At 33.7% G+C, this 26,895-nt stretch overlaps 1 protein-coding gene and 1 pseudogene across 7 annotated transcripts in view; one reads left to right on the forward strand and one right to left on the reverse strand.

Moving 5' to 3' along the window:
• Positions 1-26,895, reverse strand: part of DGKB (diacylglycerol kinase beta) — a 586,550-nt gene that overhangs the window by 427,927 nt on the left and 131,728 nt on the right. For 6 of the 7 annotated variants that reach the window (XM_006911958.1, XM_006911956.1, XM_025046894.1 and 3 more), the window contains 2 exons: positions 20,730-20,883; positions 4,845-4,985 (listed from right to left, as the gene is read on the reverse strand). In XM_006911958.1, coding sequence (XP_006912020.1) covers positions 4,845-4,985; positions 20,730-20,883 — 295 coding nt within the window. Of the gene's footprint in view, positions 1-4,844; positions 4,986-20,729; positions 20,884-25,341; positions 25,363-26,895 lie in introns of those variants that run through there. The other variant, XM_025046896.1, reaches the window with a different exon arrangement.
• LOC112479994 lies at positions 10,628-10,746 on the forward strand (annotated as a pseudogene).

The raw sequence follows: 26,895 nt of genomic DNA on the forward strand, positions 1-26,895 counted from the left end.
TACCTGCCCACCTACCCACTACCACCAAGGAATCCTTCCAAAATCAAGCAATTAAAAAAAAAAAAAGTAGGGAGCAAGGAGGGGATTAAAAAACTTATAAGTAAGAGGAAAGTTTTAAATAACAAAATAAGAATAGGAGCATATAAGGATCATGCAGAGAACAGATTGGATTCTCTGCAAGGTGTATCAGAAAAAGTGGGGCAGGAGGAGGAGAAAGTCATCATAGATGTAGAAGATATTTTAGGTGTTGAAGGAAAGAAATGAGAAAAGAAATTGAAAATAGAAAAATAAAAAAGAACAGTCATTCAAAATTCTGTCTTGGAGTTTTAACATCCCAAAATAGTGGTTCCAGAAAGAACAAAAGAGAAGGTACTAACAATGAAAAGATTAAAGAATAAATAAAGAGCATGAGTTTCAAAACCAAAATTTATGGTGTAAGATTTAGGGATTAATTTGTTATATAAAAATAGAATTAAATAATAAAAAATGCAATTATTAACAGTATGGAAAATGAAAATTCTTTGGCTTCTTTCCCTTTTAAAATGATATCTGAATAATTAGTTGATAAAATTAATACCTATCTTCAAATATTATAATGAGACTATTTCTTAGAATTTTAAAGTAAAGTTAGGCCCCAAGGTCAAGAGAATCATTGAGCAAATAGACCTTAATTTAAAAGCCAACATAATAAGGGTATAGGTTTTTAGGTGCAAAAATAATTTAGGCCCAATATTAAAATTCTGTCAGCATGATAGCTTCTAAAGGTGGGTACCTGTCACAAAGTTACAAGCTAGTTTAACCCACTTTTTTTTCCTATTTTTATGCTCATGCAATTACACTTTATATAGAAACAATTATGTGCCCACACATGAATTTGGTTAAAAGATCAGAGCAAAGGCACATTATGTAACATAAAGGTAATTCTTTATATGTACAAGTTTTTCTCTTCTAAAAGATTTTTATCTCTTTTTTTCCTTGAATATCCTATTATACATACTCTGGTGTTTTTCTACTTTGCAAATATGTTATTCATATGAAAATATTAATATAGAATTTATTAAACATTAAAAAATTTCAAAAGGCATTTAAGCTGGAATTTCTTCAATTTGTTTTTTTCTTTTCCATTTAATGTATTTCAAGACTTACTTAATAAACTTTCAGGGCAGAGGCAAAAAAAATAGCTGCTTGGAGTTTGTGAATCTAATGTAATAGAGTAATATTTTCTCCTTTTTCATAAGAGAAACAAAAACAATAAAAGGAAGCTTTTTTAATATAAAAGGAGCAGTTATGCAGTAGGTCAGAAATCATGTTTTAGTTACAACTAGATCAACTCGTGTATACTTAATAACCAGTCTCTCTGGGCTTTAGTGTTTTCATTGACACTATTGAGAGGTTGACCACATGACCTTTAAGGTCTCTTCAGAGTTAAATTTCAGTGATTCTGAGATTAATTCTCCACATAGCAGTAACTAACATACAGGTTAATCTTCATTATCTGCAGGCCAGTTTTCTATTTTCTGGTTATTTTCCTATTGATTTCTCTTTAGTGATAGATTTCTGGTAAGCTAACTTAAATATTATTCTAGTTAAGTTATTAATAATTTATAAACATTACCCCAAATGTGAATACCATGTATTTTAAAGTCACAGTATAAATAAATTTCACATAATTTTATGACTTAAATTAACTTTTCTCAAGCACCCATTAACTTCAATACAATTCTATTTAACTATTTACTGAGCATGTCTGTGGAAACACACACAAAAATGTGCTCACTCATACAAACGGTCAGGAGCAGGGTGGGAAGTTACACAGTACAAGGGTACAAGGAGGGAAAGCAAAATAGATCTGATTAGAAGATGGCAAGAAGATTCATGATATGAGCTAGGACTCAAGTGTAAATCTGATATACACTGAGAATGAATGCCCTCAGCAAATGCACATTATAAGCAAAGTCATAAAGTTGGGAAAGTTCAGGGTTTGTTTGATGACTGAAAACTAGATTCACGTGACTGAAACATCGTTTGTGCATGTGTACACAATTCAAAGCCAAATGTAAGACTGGCCAGGTAGGCTGGAGTCAAATTGTGGAGCCAGGTCAGTTTTCGCATGCTAAGGGCTTACATTTGTTTATTATTCAATAAGGAACTATTAAAGGGTCACTTATTCGTCCACAATCAGAAGAGAAAGTTGAAAGAATAGGTCAGCAAGTTGATGAGTTTTAGATAACATGAGAGAAAGTTACAAAAATTCACACCTTGTATATACGACGATTAAAAAGGCAGGTGTTTGAAGAAGCAGGACATTTAGATTAACTTTTAACTGGAAGAGGTTGGTGACCAGAGAAACACTGAAGGCCAGGTGAGGTTAATCCATCGAATTACATTTTTATTTCACTAAACCTCTGTCACCTCAGTATATGAGCAAATAAATTGAGGGCTTGAACTAAGTGTGAAAGAATAATAATAATGGGCATCATGGATTACGGGGTCAGTCTACATTTGAAGGTATGGGAGGCCAATAAGCAGCAGGCAAATTCAGAATGGAAACAAAGTGGTTAAGGGACAAGATTTCTGAACTTATTTTTATTTCACTTCACAAACAGTTATGTAAACTAATAAATGTGAAGGAATTTATGTGAGCAAATATCGGTTCATTTAATCCTCATAGCAAACATATAAGATCGACATTAGTATCATCCCAATTCTATAGTTGGGGTAACTGAGGCATGAAGTTTTTATTTTTCATTTTTATTTTAATGTACACAGGTCACTCAGATAGTGTCAATTAGGAAATCAATATCAAAATTCAACATTCACCTACAAAAGTTAATTATATTAGGTACTAGATCATATCTATTTGTGTTAATTGTAATTATTATTTTTATTTTTTTGTATTTAATAAGTCATAACCATTTTGGAAATACATATATATTAAATGAACAATGATTAAATTTCCTTAAAATCTTATTTAAAAAAATTTAATTTATAATTGTAAAAGAAGACATGAATGTCAAGAATTTGTAAATTTGCAATTGCAGAAGGGGAAAAATAGTACTGTACATTGCTAAGACAGTGGGTGAGAGGAATGAATTCTGACTTAATTGATGTAAGAAACTGAAGAAATTGTGCTTCTGAAATTGAAGTTCATTTACTTTGAAGAATCTGGTGAAAAAAATTATGGTAATAATGACGTCTATCTATGAAAAGAATCTAAAGAAATGGTTAAGAAAAAAAGAACAATAAAATTGAATCTGGTGTAAGCTTGAGAAAAAGCTAAAAAAGTCAAAGAAAAAACAGAGGGAAGAAGGTTGATAGCAATGAAGAGAGCAAGGTGGAAGGTCAGGTTTGACTTCATTCATCAAGTAGTTTTGAATGAACTGTGGGTCACCATTCTGCCTGCAATGTGGACAAAGACTGTTGATTCATAAACTCAAATTGAGAAACTAAAAGCACGCCTCTTAGGAATTCTGCCTTAAAAACAAAATACTTATAGTTGACCTAAAAATAATTAAACTGCAACACAGAGACCATGCTGGAAGGTGTGCTGGTAACTTTATTCAGTCTCAGATCTGGAAATATATATTTGCCTTTCTATTTTTAAATTCATCGCAAATATCATCCTGATAACACCTGAGCAAACTTTCTTTCTGGCTGTCACTTCAACAGAAATTCACTGAACATCAATATTTATTTTGGAATGAGAGAGATTTCTGTAGGTTCTTAGGAATACAAATAAATCTTGAAATGCAAATATTCAACATTTAGGAATAACAAATATTTATTTAAAGAATAATGTTAATATAGCCCATTCATAAGCAGGTGTGACTCACTCATATTATAATAATCCTTTATTAGTAAGAGAAATATTATCAACAAGTTGCTATTAAATTTAATTAAACATACTTCCTAATCATGATTCTGAGACTTTACAATGTTCTATATTTGCTTTAGAAATGTCAAATTTAGGATTCATTATTTTCACTATCATTTCAGTAGCAAGAATTTTTAATTCACTTTAATAACATCCGATATAATCAAGTTAATCACATTATTGAACAAACCACCAGCTCTACATTTAGCAAGGGCTTTAGAGACAGAATAAATTACTAAATAAATAATCAGGCTTAGAGTAAATGTTTGAAAAATATTTTCTTGCATTGCAATGAGTGCAGTTTGCCACCAGAGAGAGCTCAGCCACTATATTTTATTAAAGACAGCAATTATTTCTTTTCAACTTCATAGAAATTCTCTATCTGAAATATCTGCTACATTGTAGAAGAAACAAACAGAGCTACTGTCTAATTATTGGTAATATCCAGAGTCAACTTCTATAAATGAAATTCTCATATTTGGCATTTGAGAAATTATTTGTTCCTAGCAAAGTAAGTGTTAGGGCTGAAATTTTCAAGAAAGATTTCCAGGGGAGATTGGCTGAGACTGCATGTGCACAGTGAACTCTCTTGCTGCCTAATGGGGAGACCTCTTCGTATAGAAATAAATGTTACTTTTTTTCTCTTTTTCAAAACAACATAAAGGATACTTTTTAAATCATTTTATTGCCAATCTGAACAACATTAAAAAGGGTCATTTGACAGAGAAACATGCTCTAGAAAGGCTCAATAATAAATGGAATTTAATAAATAACCTAAAATTGATAGATTTTTAAATATCCTTCCACTATTTCATTCTCAACTGGAGGAATTTATTATTATTATTAATCAAGGTCACTTTATTTTAAAAAACCTAGATAACCATACTAGATGCAATTTTAAGTTTATCAATATTTGGTCCCTTTCCCTCCCCCCAATTGTAATAACTAAACTAAATGAAGAAATACATACATTCAAGTTTATCCTCAGGTCTTCCTCTTTCAAGGAGAGACAGGTAACAGACAATGTCCTTCAGATGGATCACTTCTGGGGAAGAAGTATTTGAAGGAGAAGTACGGGGAGGGGTGATGGCACCTTTATTCATTCTCAGACCTGAAAAAGAATTGGTTTTATCTTCTTAAAAATATCCAAAGCACTCTCAAACAAATAAACAACACCAGTGAAAAGAAAGAAATAGACAGTAAAGCATAGACCATGTAAAGAGCTATATACTTCTAGGCATGGGATAAGCAAAGTCTCTGGATCACCAGTTTGGCAGCGTCAAACATACTCTCCTACTGTTGTAAACAATGGAGAATTTAGGGGGACTTAGGGACACAAGGACTGCTCTGTCCACACACTGGAGAGTGTCAGAGTCTGGATCCTATTGTCCAGAGTGAGTTGGTAGACAGATCTGAATGCCCCAGGAATCCCTTTCAATTCCACCTTTCTCTGCTTTAGGCGTGACAGCTATAAATCAACTGGGAAGATACATAAAATTGACCATAAAAAAGCTGAAGAAGCAATGTGAGTCTGTCATAAAATGATGCATATGTTGATAATCAGGAATCGTTTATTCATAAAAACATGTATTTGTGTCAAATATCTGCCAACACCATGAACGAGACATCTTTTTCGCCATCAAGGAATTTGCCCATGAGTAAGAGAGAAAGGCAACATAAACAAAAATCTGGATAACGTGACAGATATTTAATTAGAGAGGTAAAAATACATGGCTGCATTTTAATTTCTGAAATCCATTCACTCTACCTATTCCAAGACAAGGGTAGAGAACTTTAATACCTGTTTACAACAGTTGATGATTGCAGATTATCTGGTCGATGACAATCAAACTGAAATGTGTTCGCACTAGATGACTAGTTCCCTCTTACAGAGAAGCCTCTGAAACCAGATTTATGTATGTGAAAAGACCTGAAGGTAAACCCCAAATATCCTTTGAGGTACATTTGACAACATAAGAGGTGTTTGAGTGAGATAGCTAATAAACTGAATGGCTACTGTGTTCCCGATTAACCAGGAGTTACTGGAATCCCAACCAAATACAGTCCTACATGCCCATCATTCCTTAGTGTACCTCTGCCTGATCACAACTCTTGCTCTATTCTATTTTCTTTGATGTATAACTGTGGCTGAATATCTGTCATCTCCCCCAACTATCTCAAGACAGCCAGCATATAATTTAATGCATTACAAAAGTCATAAATTAGTTTATCATTTACAATGCTACAAGTAATAAAATTTACCGTTTATTGAATGGCTAATATGTGGGAGGAACCATGCCATGGGCTTTAACGTGTATCATTTAACATAATTCTCACATTAACTTGTGAGGTAAACTGTATACTCCCATTTTACAGATGAGAAATAGGCTTTAGTGATTAATTTCTATGAGTTTCATAGTTAGCAAGTCCATCTTCTTTATTCTACACTAATGGTTTATAGACTATTGTCAGTTCAAGGCCAATAGCAAGAAAACATAGAAAAAAAATTAATACCTTAATCCAGCATGATCCTTTCACACACACACACACACACACACACACATTAGGTTTCATAACTGCTTCAGTATATTCTGTCAACCTATTCTCTTCTGTTTCGTTTCATTCTTAAAATTGTCAAAGACCCGCTAAACTGAATTCATTATTCACTAATGCGTCCCTACACACAGTCTGAAAAATACTGCTTAATATACTCCCTTCGTCTTCTTTACCAAATTATTACTTATTTCAAAAACACCTCTATGCATCACATTAATTCTTTTTCTGTTTATAGTTATTGAATATATATATATAAAATTATTTTTCTTCTCAATAGAATGTCACCGACTAATATTAACTAATATAGTTATTTTTACAAGCAGAGAATTGAAGACTACCCTGGGCTTAAAAAAAAACCTGACTAATTCTAACTGACCAAATAAAGCTTAGCCATCTGTAGGAATGAGCAGTTCCAACTTATGATAAAAGACATCTTCGTGCTGACCCTTGACGTGACCATAGCTTCCAGCCCTGGAGAACAGAGCACTTGAATTATGGTGGGATAAACCATGACCTAACTCATCCTGCCTGATGAGCTAATCCTCTCTTCTATGCTTCCCCCTATGGTACTAAAATGATTTAATCAGCTCGATTTAAATCTTTTATACGAAACTGAGAACAAAAAAAGAAAGTATGAAAAGAATACGGTGTGACATTCATTTGAAAGAATGTTAAATGTATTATACATTTTCACTTATTTAGAACACTTTATGATCATTTGTTTATACTTATAAAACTAAGATGTAGGGTCTTACATTATCATCTTTCATAATACTGAATATAAACAGTTGAAGAATGTGAAGACCACATGATTTTCTGTTTGCCTTTCCTGTACATAATATATATATATATAGATAGATATTGAACATGAGCATATACATGTAATTTATATTTAGCCTCAGTCTTTTTGAAGAAACAGTACTGTACTAAAATTTGTTTTGTTTGACAAAATGAGTAAATATTTCTCATTTGCTGTTCATGACATGTTGTGAACTAAATTCTGTATTATATATTTGTGTCATAATTCTATATTTAAAAAATATTTAAAGTTTACCAAAAGAAAAATTATGGGGATATATGACAACACACATTGAAGAACTATTTAACTCTTTGTCAACTTCGATTACAGCCAAATTTGAGAGGCAAAACATACACTTTTTGCAATGAATTGTAGGGTGTATTAAAGAAAAAGATGCAATGTCAAAGACCTTTTTCACAATTACTGTATTATAACAAGAAAAACCATAGAGCTGGACTTTACTAAATCTTGGGTGTTAAATTAATGAAAATACTCAACAGTTCTGTTCCTGCTCCATTCCCTCCCCAAGATCAGCCCACTTTCTCTTTTTTGGTGAAATGTTTCTTCTTCTTTTCATTTAACTTTCTGAAAACAGACCTTGAGCCTCAATCTGTCTACAAATTGGTATCCTACTCTACCATTGGTAATTTTTTCCATTTCCTAAATCTGGCTGGAGGACAGTTCATTGCCCTGAAATCAAGTTCTTTTCCTTTTAGGCAGATTATGCTAATGATTGTCCAGAATACACAGGGAACAATGTAAATAGAAAACAAGAATTTGCAAGCCTAGGTTCTTGACTATAGCCCCTCAGGAAGAAGGTAAATGGACTACTAAATAATTCTCTTTAGCAGCAATAGCCTCCAATGAAGAGGCTCAGAATTCTACTTCCCATTAACAAAGGCCATTTTAATGCATCCAAACATTAGTGAAACGCTCTTTAAAGTAAGAGCTGAACAAGAATTTAAGCAAAACAAAAGGTGTTTCTTTGCCCACAAATGGCCAGTACTTAGCTCTGCAGCTCACGCTATTGATTGACACCCAGTTTGCAGACTCTCTCTGTGTTAGTTTATGCTTCCTTAAATAGTTCCTCACAAAAGTGCACAAACACATTATTTATGTCCACGTACTCACATCTATACATGTATACATCTATATTACAGTGTATAATAATGTAGTAAGGTGAAAAATAAACATTATATTTAGAATGTATTAGTTTTATTAGGAAAAATTATCTTGTACTTTGAGAGCAATTTTCTGTTTTTATGATTTTAGCATATGTATATACACTGAAATATATATTTATATATACATTTATATATAAATATTCTCTTCAAAGTTTTAACTACAAAAATAGTTAGCATTAGTCAAATTGAACATTGCCTACTATTATTATATGCTGTCATAATATTCTTCAAGCACATGATTTTCATTTTCCTCCATTTCTGGAAACAATAACCTAAAAAGTTTTGCTCTTATAGATACTTTTAATTCCAGTCACAAGGTTCAATTATTAGCAAATAAGTCTGGGGTACATGTTCAATTACTGCCTCTGCTCCAGTTTTATTTTCAAATACTTGCATTTCAGATAATGAAAACAGTACCGTTATCTCCAGTTTCCCTTCATTATTAAAATGAAATATTCAAAACTAATAACATGAATTACATTTCTAAACTTCTAAGGCAATAAAGCACTCTGGCAATTTGGCTTTCCCATTTTTTTTAATACTAGTTCAATTTGCACAAATTTATCAGGTTTATGAAGCGATTTGTCACATAATATAATTCTACTTCCCACATCCATATTAACAGTCACAATGAGTAGCATAGACAACCAAGAGTAAAACAGTTGTTTAGTATTATTATACATTTCATAATTGTTAAAGTTACCCTTCCAACTATGTTTGTCTTAGGATAGTGCTATCATTATTTTTTTTTAACGTTTATACAGACTGACAACAAAATAGGATGGCCTGGGTTGCAAATCAACAAGTAATGTAAAAGAGACTACGATTCTTCATAAAGTCAGAACAGGCAGTGGGATACAGTTACTGCCGTGAGATAAAGGTCAGCAAAGTCCCTCTAACAACATACTTTGAGTTTCTTGTTTGAACACTGGCAAAAACCCCAAATAAGCAATCATAAAGAACAGGATTTGAAATGCAGGTCTTTAGGGGTGATGTTCTAGAGCCACCACTGTGAAGGGGCAATAATAATAACATTTCTGGCTGTGTGCCAACACTTAAATACAGTGGTCTTATTTGACCCTACAAATCTATTTTAGAGACAAGAGAGTGAAAAGCCAGAGTAAAGTAAACTGCTGATGGTCACGTAACTATCCAGGAAGTCAAGAGCTAAAAACAAATCATCTAATTCCAAACCTTAGGTTCTTTGCAAAAGCAGTTAAAACAAGACCTGTCCATACCAGACCTTTTCAATAGAGTATTCCGCACTAATAGAAATATGTGTGTGTGTGTGTGTGTGTGTGTGTATACACACACACACTATATTGAACAGTACATATATGTGTGCGTATATATACTGTTCAATATAGTAGTATTAACCACACATGACTCTTGAGCATGTGAAAGGAGGCTGGCGTGAATGAAAAACTAATTTGTTTTGTTGAATTGTTAACTATTTTAAATTTAAATTAGGACTGACAAAATGGCGTAGGCTTTGTTAATCTCCCCTGGCAACCACACCAAAGCTGTGAAGGAAACGTGGAGCAAACAGCAAGCAGAGTCACCGGGGATCTAAATGACCAGAAGCCCTACAACTAGAGAAAGAAATCTACCTGCAACAGTAGAAGGTAGGAGGGGGCAGAGACCCGAGGCTGCCCCATGAGAGTGACTGAGTGGGACAAAGGGTATGGCAGTGGCAGTCAGTGGCAGGTGGCAAGGGCAGATGCCTTTCAAAGGGGCTGTGTCCCCAAGCAGACTTTCTTGGAGTGCTTTGAGCACCAACTCCAAGCCAGCTGCTAAACTTGGTCTGTGGCTGAACCTTCTCAGGACTGTGCCACTGAACAACTACTACACAAAGCCATTCTAATAAGACCAGAAAACTTAGAAGCTTTACTTAGTACACAGAAACAGACATGGAAAGGCAGCCAAAATGCGAAGACAAAGAAACAGAAATCATGAGAGAACAGAACAGAGATCCAGGAATAATGGAGTCAAGCAATTTAACAGAAGCAGAGTTCAAAATGCTGATTTTAAAGATGCTCAATGAACTTTCAGGAAGTGTAGATGAATTTAGTGAGAACTTTAACAAAGAGATTAAAAAACACAAAACTGGAAATGGAAATTATAAAAGGGAACCAGTCAGAAATGAAGAACATATTATCTGAGATGAAGAGTCTATTAGTTGGAATAAACAGAGTGGATAAAGAAGAGGGTCATGTCTATGGCCATGCTACCTTGAACAAGCCCAATCCCATCTGATCTCGGGAGCTAAGCAGGGTCAGGCCTGGTTAGTACTTGGATGGGAGACCACCTAGGAAGAACAGGTGCTGTAGGCATAAAAAATAAGGGATTGTAAACTGACAAGGTCCTTGCAATCTGTGAGGTCAAGGGTTGCCTCGCCTAAAAAAAAATTTAAAGAAAAAAAAAAAAAAAAGATCGAACTGCCGACATAGAGGATGGGAAAGCCAAGGACATTCAATAAGACTGTAAAGAAAAAAGAAGCCAAGACTATAATAGTAACTTAAGGAGCCTATGGGACACTATTAAATGTAAAAATATCAGTGTCATAGGGGTACCTGAAGGAAAAAAAGACATCGAAGAGCTATTTGAAGAAATAATGACAGAAAACTTCCCTCATCTGGTAAAGGAAATAGACCTATAACCCAAGGAAGCTCAGAGTCCTAAGAAAGAGGAACCCAAAGAAGCCCACACCAAGATACAACATAATTGAAATGCCAAAGGTTAAATACAAAGAGGAGATCTTAAAAGCAGCAAGAGAAAAGCAGTTTGTTACCTACAAGGGAGCACCCATAAGACTGGCAGCTGATTTCTCAAAAGAAACTTTGCAGGACAGAGAAGGGCTTGGCATAAAATATTCAAAGTGAGGAAAACCCAGAATCTACAACCAAGAATACTTTATTCATCAAAGCTATCATTTAGAGTCAAAGGACAAATTAAGAACTTCCCAGATAGAAATAAGCTAAGGGAATTTATCAACACTGAGCCAGTATTACAGGAAATGTTGGAGGGACTTCTTTAAGAAGAAAAAACATGTATCAAAAACATGAACAAAAATGGTAATAACTACATTCCTATCAACAAGTACCTCAAATGGAAAATAATTAGGTGCTCCAACAAAAAGATAAGGTAGCTGAATGGATAAGAAAACAAGACCCCTCCATATGTTGCCTACAGGAGACTCAATTCAGATTAAAACACACACACAGACTAAAAGGAAGGGGATGGAAAAAATATATTGCCTTGATGGACCTAGAGGGTATTGCCATGAATGGAGTTAGTCAGCTAGAGAAATACAAATATTACACGATTTCACATACAAGTGGAATCTAAAGAACAAAATAAACAACAATAACAAAAAAAGAAACTCTCAGAGAATATTTTGAGGGCTACTAGATAGGAGTGGGGTTGGGAGTGATGGTGAAAAAGGGCAAAGGGATTGTACAAATGGATAGTTACGAAATAGTCATGGAGACATAAAGTGTAGCATAAGGAAAATAGTCAACGATGTTGTAATAAATATATAGGGTACTAGATTTAGTGGGGTGATCACTTTGTGAGTTACATAGATCTCTAATCACTATGCTGTACAACTGAAACTAATATATTATTGTATGCCAACTATAATTGAAAAAAACTCATTGAATTATATGACATAAATGTGAGCAACTATTTGTCTATTATATTTCAATACAGCCGAAAAAGTTACAGTGGGCTATAGAGGACAATGCAGGCAACATGCTGTCTGTAGGTAGAGAATTGAAAGCTGATTGAATTACTCTCAGTTCCTTGAATATATCTAAGTATGAGAATAAAAACACCACATGTTAGATGAGGACATAATACCAAAATTTCTATTTTTGTCACATTATAAAGAAATCCCAATAGTACTCCTTAAATTTTCTGTACTCTTTTAAAATGTATGACATTTTACGGGGGTGGGGGACACATTTAATTTGACCATTATCCTATATCTGCAAACTAAAACTCTGGAAAATTACCTGTTTAATGAATAATGGTAATAGCTGGAATTCGTTAAGCACAAGCACCTAATACATCATGCTTTCGAGCCCCACAATACCCAGTAAGATAGATGCACTTATCTCCATCTTACGTTCTGCCAGAGACAAAGACTAGCAGTATAGCCACAATTCAAAAGGCAGTCTGAACTGGGATTTCATGCTTTAAGGATAATTTGTGGGGCTAGGGAGAGAAAAATAAATCAGAGGAATCTATCTTCTGCTTCTCCATAAATGACCTTTTGTGTTATGAGTCTGGTTTTCAAGACCCTTAAGAGTGCATGCATTGATTATTTCATAAACCTTTGGAAGGAAATTACAAATCCTAGCCACGTCTGAGGGCTCTCAATGTTCATCTTCCATTCAGACCATTTCTTGGGCCATCCATTATGATACAGGTTTGTGAGAAGCATGTGTCCATGAGTGTTTGCCTGCATAAACATACACATACGCATATACATATTTACCAGATTTTACCAGCGTTTTCTTATAGGGATGTAAATTATGAATGACTTTTCTTTTTGCTCATCTGTATTTTTCCAATAGCTATACAAATAGCATGCACCTTTATAAACATAAAACCGAATAAATATCAAGGACCTTTAACATTAGTCATATAAAACCAGGTCTAGGCTTGGGGATAAAGTATTAAAGAGAGCAGTTGAAAAGTCTCATTTTTATACGGCAATCATTCTAGTGGAGTGCAGCAAATGCTCAATACCACTGTATATTTCCTGGGTATTACTAGGCATTTTAAGGGCATATCACAAATTAAATAATGTTATAATTACTTTGGGACTCTGTAAGGTATTGAATACCATATATACTATATTTTCCTTTATTAGTATCTCAAAAACTGTAAAAAATATTTGTGAACATGACGGTGCAATGATCTTAACACTATTATTTGTAATATGCAATTATTAAGATATAATTTAAACTATAAAAACTCCTTATCCAGGGTGAATAAATCTAAGAGTAAATATAGAAAATTTGAACACCAAAATTTTATTTAGAATATTCAGAAAGAAAAAGAAACCTGTATAATCAAGTCCAACATATTCAAAGCCATTTAATAATTAAAGGAGAAATTATAAGGGAACTTTTCCTTTATGACAGTAATTTTATTATGAATTGGTACTTGAAGTTGTGGGGCTTTCTCCGGTTTCAGTGAAGAGTTTTTAGGGTTTCACAATAGAAGATTTAGTGGAGTAAAATAATTTGTGCATTACTACTACTACTAATTAGAAGTGTGAATTTGATACTACAAAGTCATAAGAAAGGTAATGGTTTATATAAATAAATGCAAATTGATCAATAGATAGAAATTTTTTTATCTTTATTTCTAGAGCATTTGTAAGGAAGTATGTAAGCTGCACAGACTATAGAGAATCATTATTATCAACAATAAAAGTGCATCAACATTAATAAATGTACAAATATATTTTAAATGCCTACTACGTGTCAAAAATTTTCCTATCTCATAGTCATGTAAGCTTGGCACTGTTGAGTTTGTGTTTTTCAGAAACTTGTCTGCCCTTTTTTAGCATTGTGGAAACTAAAGTAGCTTATTAGAAACAAAAGAACGATAAAGGTACCTACAGTAAAAAAGTACACGTACACACACGCACACGCACACACACACACACACACACGTACACACACACATTTTTAATATCCTCAAGACGGTCCTGATAAGAGTAATAGTTTCTTCTCAGCACAATTAATGAAGTGTCTCTTTTGGCAAGAACATTCAGTAAAGTCATTTGGCAAAATAATGTTTTCCCAAAGGCTCAAGTACCTCATTTTCATTGTGCAGTTTTCTATTCTTAATTTGATTAAGTTCTTCATGGACAAAAAGGAATTATTTCTCCTTTTCTACCTAAAAGAAGTACTTGTGACTCTCTAGTTGTACAGAAAACATGAACATGGCTACATTTCACTAATGATATTATAGTTTATCAGCACAAATCAGTTAACCATTGCTACATCTGATGGACAATGAATGAGAGGGGACCAAAAAAAGGTACATGAACTTTTTTAGAGTTGCTATTTTTCTCAATCCTACATATTTTCTGGACTCTTTTATACCTTTAGTCTCAATCTGCTTCATGATTGCCTCCACACCACTGGCAGTGTGATCATCTTCTGGCTAAAAATCCTATAATGGCTTTCCAATTCCTTCCGGATAAAATTCAAAACTTAGCATCCCAGACAAAACTCTTTACCATATGGCCTTGGCTACCTCTCTTGCCTCTTCTCCAGCCATCCTTCTCCAGTCATTTGATCTACTCTGGCCCAATTTAGCCAGGGCACAGACCCAGATCTCTCAGTGTTCACAGTAACTCTACCTTCCTCCAACCTCCTAAGGCCACTGGGACTCTGATCCTGCCAGGGCTACACCCCCAACCCCCCCCAACCCCCTCGCCCAGGCTGTGTCCAGTACTTCTAAGGTTATGACTACCATCTGCAGTAAGACCATCAAATATAATCATCTTATAACTCTTATCACAGTTTCTGTCAGTCATGAGAAGCCCAGGACTCCAAGTCATCCTCAGCTTAAACCTATGCTTTCTATATGATTCATTTTTGCCAATAGCACTAATACCATCTGACATGCTAAACATTTTTACTTATTTAACAGTCTTTCTCTCCCTACTAGAATGTAATTAACTATGGGGTGGGAAGAGTTCCAATTTGCTCACTGACATATCCCCAGAGATTTTAATAGTATGTGGCACACCAGAAGTGATTGATAAATATTTTTAAATGAGTAAATACTGAATGTCTTACAAATCATTAACTATCCTTTGATGAGACATGTTGTTTATATTTGAATAGAAATGTAAATGTTGTTTTCTCTACTTCGAATTCCCTTTGGTTCCTTTCCCAACCTCTATTTAATCTGGATAATTTCGATTTATGGTTAAAATCTTAGTCACGTGATCCTGATAAATACATCACAGCATTTATTTTATTGTAATATATCCGATCACCTAATTGTCTATCTTTTGCTTGGCTCTAAAGGATCCACAGCTTTCCTGTAGAATGCCTGACACATAATGTGTTTTTAAAAATGGATTGTTGGAAGCATGAATCAATGAATTAATAAAATGAATAATTAAATGGTAAAACTGGTCAATTCACTGCATGCTCTGATGTAAAGGGTGCTAGGAAAATCTCTTTCTGCTCTGTAAAGCAACTAATAAAAAGTAATAACTGAAACTAATACATTATTGTATGTAACTATAATTTTAAAAAGTAAAAATATAAAAATTAAAGAAAAAGAATGACAAAAATCTTACACCAATTCATGGATAATAATGGACATTTATTATTACAGAATCGATATTTTGGACATTGCAGAGCCCAAAAGGAATATATAGTATTGGTGTCTGAGCCAGTAATAAATTATAGTATATTCTCTTTTAATTACTATATTTTTAGATAAAGTAACAGTTACTAATAACTGCTATTAATTTCTACCTTATACAAAAAGAAAGATAATTTAGCTAAAGGTAATTAATTCCCAGAGTTTGTGCTGAGTTGGCACCTGAGAGTTGGGGAGGGGCAAGGTGAAACTAGCTATTCTACAAGAGGCAGATGGTGTGACTTTTACAAGGGATCCAGGGGTTGCTTCCCAGTTGCACACTCCAGTATCCCATCATACTGATCATTGCATTCCTGGCATTCATCGTAGCATATACTAATGACTTAGGGTAAAGCATTAGCTGAGGCTGAAGTAGTTGGGTTTTGTTAAAAGGGAAAAGGAAAGATCATTCAGAAAAGTACAGAGTTCTAAGTAAGCAGAGCATTTTTAAGTCACAGCCAACAGTTGGATAGGAAAAGCATCAGGAGTACATGGGGTAAGGAGACAGAATTTTGGACTATAGGCAGACTCTATAAACTACAAGGCATTGGGCTTAATTCTGTGGAACTCAGATTTTATCATCTTCTTCATGGCCCTGCCCAGGACCTGTGGTCTCATTAAGGGGATTTCAAAAGGGGTACCTCAAAAAGAGGGGGAAAGGCAGAGTGACTAGGACTCCTGTACTCATATCTCCCCTGCACCCCTTCCCTTCACCAAAGAAACTCTGCTTTAATTGGTTTTAAATAAAAGTTTAAAAAACATTCCACGAGATGACAGTAAAGTCCTGAAACTTGGAAACCCTGGAGTAATATATTTAATATAATTAAGCTTCTGTGTGAGAAATAACATTTTGGAGATGGGAAGTCAGGGCCCATTGGGAGCCATGCTAATTGACGGTCTATAATACAAACAATGATGAATCAAACTGACACTGGCAGAATGTGAGAAGTTATCATGAATAATAGAAAGCATTTTGTAATTAGCAAAACATGAGGCACTGTAGAGCAGGAAGAATCCAAAAATTTTAGAGTTGGAAAATTAATAGATACTTGGGTTCTATTCACCAAGAGAGGAGATAGGAATAGAAGCAGGTTTGGGTAGAATATAATTATTTGACTTTCAGACACATCTAATTTTACTCCTTATGAAGGAGTCCAGATGAAGATCTCCATCAAGAATATAGCTAATATTCTGTGAGATGAAGTAAATGTTCTGGGTTGTACAGGGAATAATTGAGGCATTTTTGTATGATGTGAAAAAAATGTCATCTGTTAAGAAAGAAGAAAGACGTGAATAACCTAAAAAAGCTTTTAGAAGTTTAACTCAATTGATTTAGCTAAAAATATCAAAAATAAATACATTTTATAATAGATTTTTTTTAAACTGAAGAGGTGTTAAAGCCATGTTAATAGTAGGTGTTAGGAACTTGTAGTGGCAACAGTCTGCATATTTATGAAATTTCTCCCTGGTTAAGCTCAGTGTTCAAGTTATAGGAACTGAAATACAAGATCACAGTATAGATTCATCATTAAGAGTTTATAAGCCACTTGCAGAAAAACGAAGTTTCTAAATGTATGAACAATTCTGAAGAGAGTAGTTCAAGTGATAGATTTTAGGGGTAAAGGTAGGATAAGAAGTTGGTCATTGGGCTAGCAGAGATAGGTGAGAAATTAAGAAACTGACATTTACAATAAATAAGAAGAGATTATGAGAAAGATGGTACATTAGGAATATCTTTAAATATTAAAAGTCCAACATAGGAACAGTAGAAGTAATCACCTTATACTTAAATAGGTGATAAGACACACTTACATTGCAACAAAATGTTCCAAAAAATAAATCATCCACTACACAAAATGCCAGATGGATCATTAGGTATTATAAGCTCAACAAAATACATCTACACACGCAACCTTTACACTCATTTATAATTATTTAAAATTTTTATTCTATAAAAACTATTTTTTTACTCTTACCATATCTCCTATACTTGATTATCATTCATTAACAAGAAGAGTTTTTTTTTTCATTATTAGTTTTACTTTTTATTGAGAAGGCTTTATTATTCAGTTGATATATAGAGTCAAGAATAGCTACCATATTCCCAATAAGATTATGGAAGTGAAATATGGTGAACTGTAAAAGGGGATAAACAGAGCAGATTATAGCACTTCTCTATTCAAAAGTTATTCGTGATTTCCAACCACAAATACATCTTATGTAGATGACTTAGATTATTGCAAAGCAATGTTCTAGAAATAAAAATACATTTATTTTTCGGTTTCCAAGTCAAGGATACCCCAGGCCTTGAAAAGTCTATTGTTGTCTAGTGTTTCATATTACCCAGAAAGAAAAAAAAAATCAAAGGTTAAGTCTGAAATGTATGCAGGGTTAGAAACAATCCTACAAAGAACACTGTGCACTTATGTTTTTAAATAAGGAGGCCAAGTTTTGAAAAGGAATCACAGTTTATTATTGCTGCATAAAGGTTACATAGCCTCTCTTACAATTCCTTTCAAGTAGGTCTGTGCAGAATACATGATTGTCCCAAATGAAGTACGAGCTATTATTCCTTATTATTTTTTTCTATTTTGAAACCTGATTTGATTTCTATTCCTCATAAATTTGGCATTTCTTATGTAGTTCTATATGTTAGTTGAAAAAAAAGAAGGTTTGAGATTTGAATTTCTGGGAACACTAAGTAATTTATGTTTTCTATCCTTTCTGACGTTAATTGCTCAGACCGTAAACATATCAAAAAATGTTTCCCCCTTTCCATTCTCAAAACCCAAAGCCAGTATCACTTCATGTAAAATTAAATAAGGAACACTGTTGTTATTTTATTCAGTCTAAGGTGCAGTCCATTTAAAGCATGAAATGGAGAAGTGGGAAGTTTTAATTTCTAGATCACTATAAGCAATTGTCTCACTTTAAAATGATCAGCCATGAACACTGGTAAGCTCTGACATCACACTTTAAGGACACACCAAATGGAACTCATTCAGAGAAAAACAGCAAATGTGAGTTCTCTCAATCAATTCATGATATGAGAGGAATTATTTTAGGAACTAAAAAATATTATATGGTTAAAGTTAAGGATAAATACTAATTGTTACAGAATTTGAAGGGATCAAATATATCATGTGGAAGGTGGTGTATACTTGTTTTAAAACTAACTTGGACCATCATCTGATTGCTCTAGGGAAAATATATTTCATTAACAGAAGGGGGAGGCAGCACAACATAAGGCTTAATAATGTGGACTTTTCATCAAATTGCCCATTTTCTTTATGCCTGAACCACCTATTTCTCAATTATAGGTTTTAAATTTTTATTTACCAGAGTGCCAGTTACTGAACTTCCTCTCATTGCTTTACACACATTTCGATATTCTACTTTGTGATGCTTGAGCTGGAAATTTCTGGACCAGTGGCTCCCTTGGGATTCCCTAGGCCATTTTCAGGGGATTTGTAAAATCAAAACACTTTCAACGATGATTCTGAGATATCATTTGCTTTTTTCACTCTCATACTCTCATGAGTACATAGTGGTGTTTCCAAGAGGCTACATGACATATGGCAACACAGAAGCAGGAAGACAGTTCTCTTCCATGAAGCCAGACATAAAGACATAGTAATAAAAAAATGCCAGTCTTCTCAAAACATTTTTTAAAAAGTCATTCTCATAAAGATACGTTATTTTTGTTAACATGCAATGGGTTGCTCATTATTATTTTTAAAATGTCTCATCTCTAATAATGGCAGATAGTAATAGATGTCACCCACATAAACAAAGCTTTTTGGGGTCCTCAAAATTTTTTAAGGTCCCAAAAAAGCCCTGAGATCAAAGAGTTTGAGAAACACTGCTATAGACTACATTTCCCCCTTGCCAACTAGAAACCTGTGGGATTCAAGGGGGCACTACAGAGACATTAGAAGGAAGGAAAGACAAGGGGCTAGTTTCTGCTTATTCCACACCGAGAAAGGCACAGTGAGCTCCAGTGACAGGGTCCTGCACGGATCATGATGATTCTTTGAAGAAGTCTGATATCCAAGGTGCAGGCCTTTCCTTGAGCTTCTGAGCTACCAACACCAGCCAAGAAGTATCCCCTTCACAGACATCTAAGGGCAAGATCTGCCAAACAACACTCTACCCGCTCAGAACTCTGCAGCTCAGCTCAAAGAGGTCCTTCCTTTAAGCTTCTGGGTTTTGATTATTCCAAACTAAGGGCATCATGTGCTTCTACCTCTGCATTATCTCAATGTTTGTTTGTGCTTTTTCAGCACTCCAATACTGTTTAACCAATTTCCTATCTCACATAGATTTCTATTTTCCTGAATGGATGGAGATTGATAAAATTAGCAACAGATATTAATTAATGGATTAGTCATCTCTAAAGAGCTACACATAATGAAAGCTCTAATCACCACTATGGTGACAAAAATTTAATTAAGTATCCAAGAGAAAAATTAAAACACTTTTCTGATGTTACAAACATAAAAATGTGAAAGTATATTGATAATTTCCACAACTGACATTAAATGTTGTCTAGACATAACTGCTTTGTAGCTACATATATATATAGCCACATATATATATATAATTCAATCATTTAAAAGACCACTTTTCCTTATTTGATGAAAGTATCATTTAAAATTATTACCTAAACACAGACTTCTAAAACACTAAATGACAAGTGATGGATAAAGATAAAGTATATTTTATCTAATGTTTAGGATTTATTATTTTGGAGACATTTTAAATACTTTACAGATTCAATATGAAAGTATAAATCTTGCAACAAAGATGAATTTTAAGCAAATCAGCTCTTCTCTTATAAAGAACTTGATATTGATTTTCCCTTTGGGGTTTTTACTGTATATAGATTTTTTAAGTAAATAATTAAACTTACCACCCGAAAGGAGAGCAGGCTTACTTTTTACCATTGGACTAGAATGAGGAAACTTGTTGCTAAATGACATGAAGAGGTGTGCTGTGAAATCATCGGGAAGCTCAGCTTCCAGGAATGTCTTCATAAATAGCTTGAAACCTTCAAAATCTATTGTCTGAAAAAAAAATTATATTTAAAGACTCAGCCAATGTTAAGATGTTATAACACTATGTTCAAAATCATCACCAATAGAAATGACCTCATTTTTATATCCAAATCTATAAAAGGTAGGTGACTAAAAACAGATCTGGCAGTTCTAGTCTGACACTGGTAATTAGATGCATATGTCTTACCTGTAGTGGTGTAGCAGGAAAAACAGAAGCTTTCCATCAGACCGTTCTGTATGACTTTAAAAAATGTACTCTTTGAAACTTAGTTTCCTTCTCTGTAAATTGGGAATAATACTCCTAATCCCACACATTTGCTGTAATGATTAAATCAGACCATTAAAGTGAACATGCCAATGCTGAATCATGAAGACTCCAAAGAAAGATATTTCTCTTATCTACTTTCTTTGTTTCTGATGATAAATACTGTTTTAACAATTGGAAATAGTAGTTAACATTCAAGTTTTACCCTAACACCAAGATCAACAGATAAAAGTTCCAAAGTGAAATTCTAAAATTTGCTATGCAGACTTTCAAAGAAACCTATTTCAAGATCCTTGTCTAGTCTTATACACTGCAGGACTATAAAAAAGTGACCATTTCTTTGGAGAGAACCATTACCACGTTAAGAGTCCTCTTGGGGAAATGGCGACAGCAGCCACTTTCTATTTTCAAGCTAATAAGACGATTTTACAGAAGCTACCCAGAGAGCTTGCTTTCTCCAAGCAAGGAAAGTCAGGGGGCCAGGAACTGAATCTCTCCTGGGAAATTAGAGCAAAGGCAAGTGAATGGTACTATATTAGGCTTGGCCAACACTCCCTGTGACTTCAGGAACAACAGTGCATATGTGTTTCCTTTGAAATAAATGTAGACCACATGGAAGAGAAGGCCAGTGAAGTTGTATTGGGTCCTATCTAGTAAGCCATTTGAAGAGACAGAGAGACCTACAAAGAAGAAACTGGAATAAAGCCACATATGTCCAGATCAAGAGAGTACAGGGACAATAGGCCTCATAGGAAGAATTTGAAGGGCATTTTTTTCCCCCTCATCCAGTTTAATGTGACTGAGATTAATTAAAAGTAGGACACACACACACACAAATATTTGGCAGACTGATGTTCTTAATTTTGTTCAAACTCCTGGCAGATGAGCATAAAAGTAATTCCTTAAACTGATATTCTGGATTAAAAAGTCTGTTTTTCATATATAATATTGGGGTAAGTTGGTAGATAATAACCAATTTTATTATTGTATTATTTTGAATAAACGTGAAATGGAATATGACATATAAAGATATCATTAGAGAAAGTAAATTTTCATTGATCAGATCATGTGTCAATTAAGTATATGTACTATGTATACTTTTGTTCCTCGTATAATCTCAAGACAATTAAAAAAAAAAAGCCAAAAATCTTCACTTTGTTTATTAATAGTTCCAAGATTCTGCCTACACCTTCATGTGATAGTCTCAGTTTAGTTTAGTCTGCTTTTTTTATTCATTCTCAGGTAGGCACTTCAGATGTTTATATTTGTGGCAATAAAAAGATTTCATTTTATTCTATATTTAATAAATCATCACTACCACAGGTTATTGTAAATTCCACTTATGAATGGAACCACATACCTAAAAACTATAAAAACTATAAAAAATATAAGAACAGCTTCAAATAACAGAAGTACTTTCAAAATGCATTTTGCCACAGTGAATAAAGCTAAGGTTTTAAAATATGCAGATAAGGCCAACAGCCAGACTGCTGTATACAAATAAGTTTTCCTGAGTAGGGGCACCTATCCTTACTGCTATGGCTCCTTAGAGACGTCCTGTTGAAAGAGAAGTAATCCACTTTCAGTTGGATGAGTCACCAACACGGAGAGATATATCTATAAATTTTCAACATGTATAAAAATCCACAGGTAACAAAGCGTTAATTTTATTGCAAAGTTATAGGAAGTTTATTTGATGAACATATACATAGGCTTTGTGGTTAGAAGTAAGGTTGTATATAGTTCCTCTTCCTTCTGTACCCCAAGCCTTTTGGCATCAGCAATGTCTCAGGAACAACAGATGGTAGGAGCATAGTTTTGAAGCCAGACTACACTACCTGGATCAACTCTCGGATCCAATACCTTCTCCCTGTATGATGGTGAGCAGGTATGGCACCCCTCTTAATAAAAATAACTCAGTCCTTTTTTTTTGCGGTTATCAAGAAAACTTTCTTAACTTTCTCGCGTCACAGCACTCCCTTGCTCAGTAAGTAAAAAACAGCTTAGTTTTATTCTCTGACAGCTATAAGCCTTTTCTCCATATAAAATCAACTATTCAGGGTTATTGCTTAAATGTAATATAAAATTGATGTAAATTGATATAAAGAGTACTTAATGTACCCTTGGGCATTTAGTATGCATTTAGTATTTAGTATGTAAAGGAATAAATAAAAGGAAGCAATGGTTTGTGGTCAGATAGATTTTTTATTATCTTAATCGGCTCTGTTCTTTATTTTTCCAGAAAACTGAAAAATTCACTGCACTTTTCCAAATCAAGCCTGCAATTTTTTTGGATCTTAGATATTTTGCTATAATTGTTCTATATCAGGCAATATTGGCAAATTACTGCTTTCAGAAAGCAAGCATTTAAAAACAGATTGTCTTACTTTAAAAAATAAAAGCCTACTACAGACATAAGAGTGGAATAAAAATTTCCTTTCTTAAATGATTTCTATCAGATGATTTCATCCTATTTACCACTGAAGTTTTACTGATGAAATAAACTTTCTTCAAAATCTTTACAGTGTTGATGGGAGCAAATTTCCTTTCTCCTACATTTCTTGTCATTACACACCATTTACAATGTTGCAAAACTCAAACTTCTTTAAAGTTAAAAATATTAGCGTCTTCAATGTCCAATTCATTGAGGAATTATTCTTCAATGTCTTTCCTGGTTAACCCATCTCCTTCTTTTCTTATTAGGAAAAAATTTTCAAATCTCTTCTAAAATTCTATGCTGTTTAAAATAGCAAACATTTCTGTAAGTGGATAGACACTGTCCTCGATCTATATATTTTCTATATCTCATGATTTAACAGAACATTTCCAAGTTTAGGTATTGTATTTTTTACTACTGTTATGAAGCAGCATTCAAACTGATTTTTGAAGATCATGACCTTTAAATAGAATGAGATCATTTATATGCATATCAATGGAAATTCTAATGAAAAAAGTGGGTCACACATAATTGAATTGGCTGTAAGCTCAGAGATACATACACCAAACAATTTTTAAAATTCTGAAAACTGTTTTTTCAATTTTTTTTTTTTCTGTAAGTAGCATCCATAGACTATTTAGGGAGATAACAGAAAATCTGTAAAGAATACAGACTGATGAAGCTGCTCAGATGTTGTTGCCAAATTGGCACAAATTCAAAACACATTTCTATATGCTTTTCATTATGATATCTGACCATCTGGACCCTTTGTTTTTAAATCCCTATTAATACTAAATATATGGCACTACTACTCATCCAAATGATTCAAAGCGAGTGAAAATAAATGTCGTCATGCTATCATTACTTTATTTTGGCAGTCTTAGGATGGAGATTTTCTTGTACTTAGCAAATATTCACTGTGCACCCACTTTGCACTAGGTTCTGCTCTACGTGTTTGAATAAAAATGTTACTAGAACATGCAAAAGTCCTTCCATCAGGGGTTTATCTACTAATAAAGGGAATAAGAAAACAACGGTGTTGTAGGAAAAATAAAGACAAAGGTTTATATACTTGGTGGGGAGTTGGGGAGATAAGCTTGCAGTTTTAAATCTGATGATCAGAAAATGAGAAAATATTCTTTGAATAAAGATTTGAAGGAGATGTGGGAGAGAGCTTTGTACATATTTGGAGAAAGAGCATTCCAGATAGCCAAAACAGGTAGCGCAAATGCCCTGAGGTATAAAGAGGCTCCTGTTTTAGAGGGCTTTCTAAAGGAGCCAGTGAGGAGAAGCAGGAGACTGGAGCAGGAGTAAGGGAGGACTGGAGTAGTAGGAGATACTGTCAAAGACATGATCTTTGATGGTGTGTAGACTGGGGCAGATAATGAAGGTTATCAGACCATCAATAGTTATGACTTGATGGTAGAGTGAGAGGAATAGTCACTGGAGAGTTTGCAGAGGAAATCACATGATTTGAGAGATTTATTAATTAGCTGTGTATACGTTTGTGTGAAAATCTGAAAATTGAACTTAGACTATCTTTTGTTTGATGTAAAAGAAGATTATTATGGCCACATGATCCTGTTAATTAATAAATGGTCTTTAAAAGACAACAATTAATCACTGAACTATTATAGATTAAGCAACTAGCTAAAACCATGAACAAATAATTGACTTTAACTCGTTTCTTAACAAGTGTTGATTGAGTACCTAGTATGTGTACAATAATACTGTGTTAGCTACTGGGCAAAAGAACATGGCTAACTTTCTGAGATTTCAAATACATATTTGTGATATGAAAATATTTTCAGGAAAAACTGCATTTTTAAATGTCTCATTTCTTATGTTTATCTTTGATTGTTCATTAATTGATTGTTCATTAGTTGAGAGCTGCTTGACAGTCCCCTAAAACTGCCACGGAGAAACACCCTCTATAGAGGAAGAGTAAAAATTGTGAAAACCTGGAATTTTTAAAAATTACTTTTGGCAAATAAAAAATTGTTTACCACATCAGAGGCACATACTCCATTAATTGTAGCTTTACCTAAGACTAACAATTATTAAGACTCAGTAGAGAGGAAATTAGACATGTATATTTTAGTAAAGGATGTTAAATAGCAAGAATAACAAATAGTGCTACTCCCAGTTATTTTAGCATATAATTACAAAATGCAAACGATGGATTGGAAGAATTTTAAACAGAATGTTTTTATTGTGATTTTCAGTATATCTTATAATCAAGGATCTGTATCCAACTAAGTTTTGCACTTCAGTTAGCATCTGTTTCAATCTATTATGACACTATCTTGTCTATTTTTCAGTGCTGTCATTAGGACAGTTGTAAGCTGTTACTGAAGCACACATAAATTCTGATCTTTTTAATCCATTTAGGCCCAAATCTACCAGTGTGAGTACTCTGAGGGGTGGAAGTCCAGGAAATTCTCAGTCAATGAGTAAGACTGAAGGACTGAGGTTTTCCAAATGGGTTGAGGAATCCACTAATTGTTTTTAAGGCTTAAGAATTCCCTGAGTTAAAGTATTTTGTCAACAATTTGTAAAATATGTGTATTAGTTCGACACTCTTTGATAGCAAAGATCGTCTTCAACATTTCTATTTCTCCCAAAGGACCAGACGCAATATCTAGTGTATTTTATAAATGCAGTAAATACATCGAGATGTAATTCAATAGCTTCTTTCTATTCCAAATGCTTTTCTCACTTTCTGTATGTTTATCTCTGATAGGTGGCTGTTTTATGCCAAACTCCTTAAAATTCCAATCTCTCTTTATAACCTTTTTAGTCAGTGATATGTTCTATTATCTATAAATTGGAAGATGATTATCAGATATTTGATTAAAATGTTTGTTGCATATAATGGAAACACTATATAAATGTCACTGTGTTTTAGGAGCTGTGCTAAGTATATTAATATGTATTCTATATTTTTAATCTTCACAATTACCCAGTGAGTAGATGATATTATCACTCCTATTTTATAGATGAGGAAATTGAGGCTCAGAAAGTTAAATAAATTCCCCAGAGTCTAAAAACTGCTAGTTAGTACCTAACTTCAAAGTCCACTGTGTTATAGTTAATCAACATATGATTTTATGGACAGATTTTTCTAATATTCATATATAGTACAAGATAATTTGCCACCAGTTTATCAGTAGCATCTCTATTCACAAGCCTATCAATAATCCTTTGACACTCCAAATGTAACCTCTTAGTTTTGACCATATATCTGAAATGCGCTCTAAATCTGTCCCCAGCCTCCATTATAATCCTCATTGTCATTCAGTTTTCATCACTTGACTAT

Source organism: Pteropus alecto, unplaced genomic scaffold (assembly GCF_000325575.1).
Source record: "Pteropus alecto unplaced genomic scaffold, ASM32557v1 scaffold21, whole genome shotgun sequence".
NCBI lineage: Eukaryota > Metazoa > Chordata > Mammalia > Chiroptera > Pteropodidae > Pteropus > Pteropus alecto.